The sequence below is a fragment of the Larimichthys crocea genome, chromosome VII (assembly GCF_000972845.2).
Source record: "Larimichthys crocea isolate SSNF chromosome VII, L_crocea_2.0, whole genome shotgun sequence".
Lineage (NCBI taxonomy): Eukaryota > Metazoa > Chordata > Actinopteri > Sciaenidae > Larimichthys > Larimichthys crocea.
This window is the reverse complement of record NC_040017.1, coordinates 11,226,381-11,232,969: the sequence shown is the minus strand read 5'-3', so window position 1 is coordinate 11,232,969 and position 6,589 is coordinate 11,226,381. Positions and strand designations below refer to the sequence as shown.

The 6,589-nt window shown below is 37.8% G+C and overlaps 1 protein-coding gene across 1 annotated transcript; it reads right to left on the bottom strand.

Annotated features, from left to right (window-relative positions):
* Positions 1–2,429: 2,429 nt before the first annotated feature.
* hmgn1a (high mobility group nucleosome binding domain 1a) lies at positions 2,430–6,178 on the bottom strand. Its single transcript, XM_010733588.3, has 6 exons — positions 6,000–6,178; positions 4,816–4,842; positions 3,813–3,839; positions 3,661–3,705; positions 3,434–3,556; positions 2,430–3,325 (listed from the first exon to the last, which is right to left on the bottom strand). The coding sequence occupies exons 1-6, from the start codon at positions 6,012–6,014 to the stop codon at positions 3,260–3,262; spliced, it is 303 nt and encodes a 100-aa protein (XP_010731890.1). The 5' UTR covers positions 6,015–6,178; the 3' UTR covers positions 2,430–3,259.
* Between the last annotated feature and the right edge of the window lie 411 nt (positions 6,179–6,589).

The following is a 6,589-nucleotide window of genomic DNA, read 5'->3' as shown; positions in this document are numbered from 1 at the left end:
GCACAAAACCTTAGATTTTGGTTGGGTTGTCATCTTGGCTCACTCACATATTACTCACTGAATATTTTATTGATTAGCTGCAGTGGTGGAAGAAGCACTCAGATCATTTACTTTGGTAAAAAAAAATACTATAAATAATATATAATAATACAATATAAAGAAATATCATAGTCTAAAAATATGAAGTGGTTCACATATCAAAAGTAAAAGTACTCAATTTGCAGAATGGCTCATACTTTGCATACTACTAGTTAGATTTGTAATATAGTACTGCGTTATATCATGTAAGCATATATGTTTTCATGTAAAAGGTAACCCTGTAGGTATGGAATAAATATAGTGGAGTAAGAAATGCAACATTTCCCTATAAAATGTAATAGAGTATTAGTTTAAGTAGCATACAGTTAAGATATTCTGCTGGGTAAAAATTGTACAGTACTTTAGTAATTCCACCACTGCCAAGTTGGGAGGTCAACAAGGAAAAGTGGGAATCTTCCCCAGTGCCCAAAGGCCTGGGGTCCACTGTGTGTCATTCGCTTTTTTTCATATTTTAATTACGTGCACTGTGCATTGTTTTTGGGAATTTGCACCACTTAAAGACAATATCCACTGGTTCCTGCATTATAACACAATCTTATAGCCCCGTCTTGTAGAGGGTCCCTGTGTCAAAATCTTGTTCAGATTATCATCTCAGTTTATACTGTGCTCACACATGGTGCTATTTCGTTCATGAACGTATATGTGTCATGAAATTACCACAAACTGAAAACGTAAGGCCAGGTGGCTTCCAGGAGTACTAGTTTCTGGGTCTCTGCAAAGTATAATGAAAGTGTCACATGCAGTATAGTGTGCTGTGTGCACAACGGCATATTTGTTGCTTGCATGGGGCCTCCAAATGCGTTAATTTGGTCATGGCGTCCAAAGATACATTTGCAGAACCACAAGATGATTATAGGAATAAGATTTAGACAGAAATATGTTCGAACATATCTGTGATTCTAAACTCAGAGTTCAAGCACTGACAAAGACTGAGATACAGTTGAAAGGTCCAGAAAAAGCTTTCATAACTCAACAACAGCTCACATACATAAATGCCATAATCTGTAATAAGGGATTAAAAAATTAAAGCTACCAGTTGAATATATTAGTGCAAAGGGTTGCAGTGAAAGGATGTGACTTTGTGGAAATAATATTTTCACACAGATCACATTTTCTTTTGATTCTTCTATATTTTCAAATGATAAATTATAGGCAGTATACATGATATGAAACTAAATGATTTAGCCAAAATTTGTATATTCTTGCTAGACTGGAACCTGGATTACAAACTGGGCAAAGCAGGCATCTGCCCCCAGTACACCAGATCCCCAGACACTACAAATGCTGTGGAGTGTTTGTGGAAATTATTTGGTTATATATGAAAATATTCTAAAACACACCGATGACTTTAGAGCTTCAAGGCCGGCCTTGCTTTATTAACTGATGTAGAGGCCCTCTGTCAGTGTCAATGTGTTGTCTCAACACGTTTAATATTTCAGCAGATACAATACTGAGATGATGCGTTTTCCTAAAGTAATTATTTAAATGTATTTAACCAAATTACTACTCAGAAAACCTGGAACCGGGTGGTAATTAAGCATAGAAACACTGTACACCATATACAGTATGGGTACACCATATGAGTATAGGGCCCCAAGCACAAGTCCAAACATGTTACTGATGATGTACAGGGTTTTACATGTAAATATAAACTTGTGGATATGATGATGCAATCATTTTTAAAAAAACATTTGAACTATTTTGAATAGTCTGGTAGAACTACACTACATGCATTATGTATTTTAAGCATTAAATTAGTTAAGCTTTGTGCTTTTCTTTTATTATACTAAAAAATGGGAGTTAAACCAGCCATTATTTTGAATTATACTTAAGAACATGCACCTTCTAACTGTATTTCAATTTTAGGTTTTGTCCCCATGATTTTTTCTTTACATCAGCCTAATATGCAACAGTCAACATCACTGATATGTTTAACATATGGATTTCCTGCCCATTACCATCTAGTTTTCACAGCAATATACAGCCTGACTACCTCCACTATATGCTGTGACTTTTCATCTGTTTACAGCCTAATTTAATTGCATAGTCCTTTATCCCTATTTGTAGTTCTATCTCATATGTACAAAATATTTTTTATTTCTAGTCACTTTTTATATAGTTTTCTATTTGTATATATGTTAGCATGGGTTAACTTCTTAACAATTATATATTTATTTTCTATGCAAATGTTTAATTCCTCTGTACATTTTTTTACTTTTAGAGTTTAACTCCAGATTAATTTTAATGTATGATTGCATAATGCTACTGGATGCTTGAATTTCCTTTGGGCTCAATTATCTATCTATCAAATAATTGATAACAATGGATCATTTCAGAGAAATTCCCACTTTAATTTTATACCATTCATAACAAAGAAAACATTTCTCTTTTCTTCTTTTTTTTTTTTCTTAAAAAAAGAAGGAAACTGTACATTGGTAGAGAAATCCCAAACCCACAATGAATATCCAGAAATGTGTGGCGTTTCTACTTTGTTGACTCAGGTGAAAATAGCATGACAAGATTAACTGCAATGCATTTTGTTTTGAGCACAACTGAGAATACAAAATCAATTTAATCATCCTCAATTGTACCATCACTGATTGCATTGACAAAAAAAAAATAAACAAATCAAACTATCAAACTAATGAGCACGATTAAAGTGAACGTTGCCAATGAGACTTATTTAGCAGACCACAACTCTCAAACTTTCAATCATCCTATTCCCTATCAAACACACAGTATGACAATGTATTAAATTCCAATACAGCACAGGTTACAAAATGCCTCAAAATGTCACGGGAATGTCTCAGGTAAACTCTCCCGGAGTTAAACGTCAAATTCCTGATATAGGCACAACAGCATGTCATGCATAAAACTACAACCTAAAAAGGCAAAAAAAGAAGCCAGAGAGATAGAGAAAAAACAAGTACAATGTTAAGAACAAAAACCCCGATACAATGTCTGAAACTTTCCCTTCACAGAAGCCATGAAAAAAAAAAAAAATGGAATTTGTAGTATTTATTTTTTTAAAATGCATTTCTGCAATCACATCCCTAAAAACATTGCTGTCTTATGAAAATAGTAGATAAAAAATAATCTCTGCATTGTACAAGAAAGGAGGTACAGGGAACATTGGCAAACGAGTTTTGCGGTGTCACTACTACTCTGCTTTTTCCTCTTCGGCCTCGTCCTCCTTTTCGTCTGCCTCATCTGCTGCTGCAGCAGGCTGGAAGATGAAGAAAACATGCTTTATTGTTTAGGTTCTCCTTGAACACTGCTACAATACATAACAACAAGAAGCAAATTTCATGATGGTGAGACAAACATGCAATACCTCCTCAGCTTTGGCCTCCCCGTTTTCTGCAGGAGCCTCTTCTTTCTCAGCCTGAGGTTCTTCTTTCTTCTCCTCCTCCGGTTTGGCCTTTACCTCTTTCGCCTTTTTGCTCTTGGGAGGCGCCTAACCATGACAAAAAACAAATCAAGCGCAGCATGAAATGCACCGTAAAACACATAAATATAGAATATAACGATGTGTTTTAAATTGATAGTCTTCATATTTACCTTTTTCTTTTCTGGCTGTGGTTCTGGCTCTGTCTGGCTCAGCCTCTGTAACAAACACACCATCATACAATTATGTGCCACATTACGCCAGCAAAATATGTGAATAGTTACAACAGAATTTAATAAAATGTCACGGTCTTTGTAGAACTTACTTTCAACCGCGCAGAATGTCTCCTTGGCTGTATGAGAACATATAATAAGATGTTAGTTCAGTCATTTGGAAGTACAATAAGGGATGAAACAAATCAGACACCAACACCTGTCTAATTGTTACATTAACTAACACACACACGCGATATTCCTCAATTCCTAAAGCATCTAATGTGTTTGTTTTGTCATGCACATCGTATTTTGTGATGCAGTAGTAAGTATTTATCGGTTCAGTCCTTAAAATACTGAATCAGATTGAGGGGTCAAGTCAAAAACTCGCTCCTTGTGAGAGTGACAATTTAAAACACTGGTACATCTGAGGTTCATTATTTGCAGCCAAACACACAAAATGCAGTCACAGAGGTGAAAACATAACATCCTTGGGAGATAAAATCATGTTGTTTGCAAACTATCTTGATGAAACTGAAACGTCTTCAGTCATTCACGTTTCCCTGTGTAATAGGCCCTCAATAGTGAACAGTACGTTGAGATTTCATATGCTGCGCTTCATAACTGAGAAGTGATGATGTGCTGGTCCTTGATGTGTAATGTATAACGCTGGGTCAGAGGTGAAACACTGCATTGTGAGATTTGTAACATAGTATAATGTTTATGCTGTTGAATGGATTGTCTGACGGTGCCACATACTGTAGAAAGCTTGGTTTAAAATTGAGGCACTCAGGGGACCAATTTGGGCTGTATATTAACCAGCACCCCCTACAGGCCATGCAGGTCTACATACCCATTAAACTGAGCATGTTTGGGTCCCAGACATAAAGACTAACTGATTAACACAATGGTCCTGAGAGCCTCAGATTTAAATTTGAGGGATTAAAAACAAGGCTGCACTACATTATGTAAAATAAATAAATGAATAAAATCAGCCTCTCTCGACAAAGACCCTCTCTTTTGTTCTAACACAAAATAGAACAAAATGTTCATTTGGATGTCAGTCGTGATGTGATCCATCCGGGGCAAGCTGGGTGTCAACACTTGAATACTAACCACTGGACTTGCATCTGTATCACCAGACTGTAAGAGACAGAGAGAGGGGAAAGGAAATTAATAAAAGCAGGAACAGCCATTCATGAATGAGCTAAAGTGGGTGTGTAATGCAAAGGGGGGGATGGGCACCTCTCCCTCCCCTTAAGTCACAAAGAAATTATGCAACCTTAAAGTGGGGAGGGGAGTCCGACACGTTTTTATATTGACTCCAAGAGAGAGAGAGAGAGAGAGAGAAAAAAACACAGGCAGTTCTTGTGTATTCCCGCCAAACACTGTAGCCCAGTGCGTCGTCCATAAGGAAGACATGTTTTTGTGAAGTAAGCATGGTGCTGTAGCTGCTTAAAGAAGAGGGAAGTGTCGCTCCACCTCCACATGCGCCTCCACGCATCAACACAATCAATCTGCGTCGTTTCCCCCAACGTGGATAAAACTCTTTAGTTATTCATTAAAACTTCCCGGGTACGTGATTATACTGGCATTTCGGGGTTAAGACGACCAGATGTGTCGCTGTCTTTTCGAGGATGTTTCAGCTGCCATGACGCTCCTACACAAAACGACTGTACACCTCCAGGGTGACGCTCAGCAGCTTTAAAGTACGCAGCACAGAGGCAGGCTGCAAATATGCAGAAAACACGTCGACATATCCTGAACGGAAATCAAATGCCTCAGTAGCAACGTGTACATTAAAAACAAAAAAAAACACCCATGGACAATTCTAAGATAATTTCCTTGAAATGGCAACCTGTTCATCGACGGTGGTTACACCTCTTTGTTTGATCTCAGCACACAGTGGAGGCAAATTATCATTAAACCACCGCCACACACACACACACACACACACTGTTCGAGCAAATAAAAACACCCATGTAGTGAGTAGAGGAGACCGTGCAATTTGCAAACTTGTTGGGTGAAAATGCATGTTGCACGTCAAGTAAAAAAAAAAAAAAAAAAGGCGCCACTTCCCTGTATCAACAGGGTGGACACGGCAGACCTGAGCACAGTAAAGGTGGAAGTCCTCACATGCATGCACATGGACGCGCTGTAGCGATTATTTATAGCGTTATAATAAAGCGTGAAAAAGATACACTGTACGTGAAATAGAAACACAGCCTGTGCATTTTTTAAACTAACGTTAATAAATATACCGTGCATTATATTTCCAATATTGTACAATTTGAACTTACTTTTTTCCTTCCCATTGTCGCTCAGGTTGTAGGGCAGAGATGAAAGAATAACACGACCTCTTTACAGTTTAGCAAACTAAGTGAATCACCTCAGCCTTACACCTCCAGAACAGTCTGTAACTTAACATAAACGTCCGACCAGTACTAGAACTAGCTGGAACCGGATTGGACCCCATTCTCGGTGTATTTCATCCCTCATCCTACCAACCTACCAGGAGGAGTTATCCCCCGCCCATTGCGTCCAGTGATTGGCTTCGAGGTCGAGGCAACACATTTTTGAACCATAACATCTTACCTGTGTGGGCAGGATCGTGTGCCAATCAGTGAACCCAGCAGCCAACTCTCACTTTTTTAATCACGGGCTTGTTCCCAGGGTACGTGCGGGAAGTGTGGGAAATACATGGCAACCATGCAAATGTTGTGGAGGTGTCGAGAAATAATGTATGCACAGGAACTATATATATATATATTAAAACAAACATTAAACATGTCTGTGTGCACTGATATTATCAAACACGCTTTGTGTGTATTAAAATCACTATTTTTTTAACCTAATTACATTGACTATAATTAGCTGTGTTTATAAAACA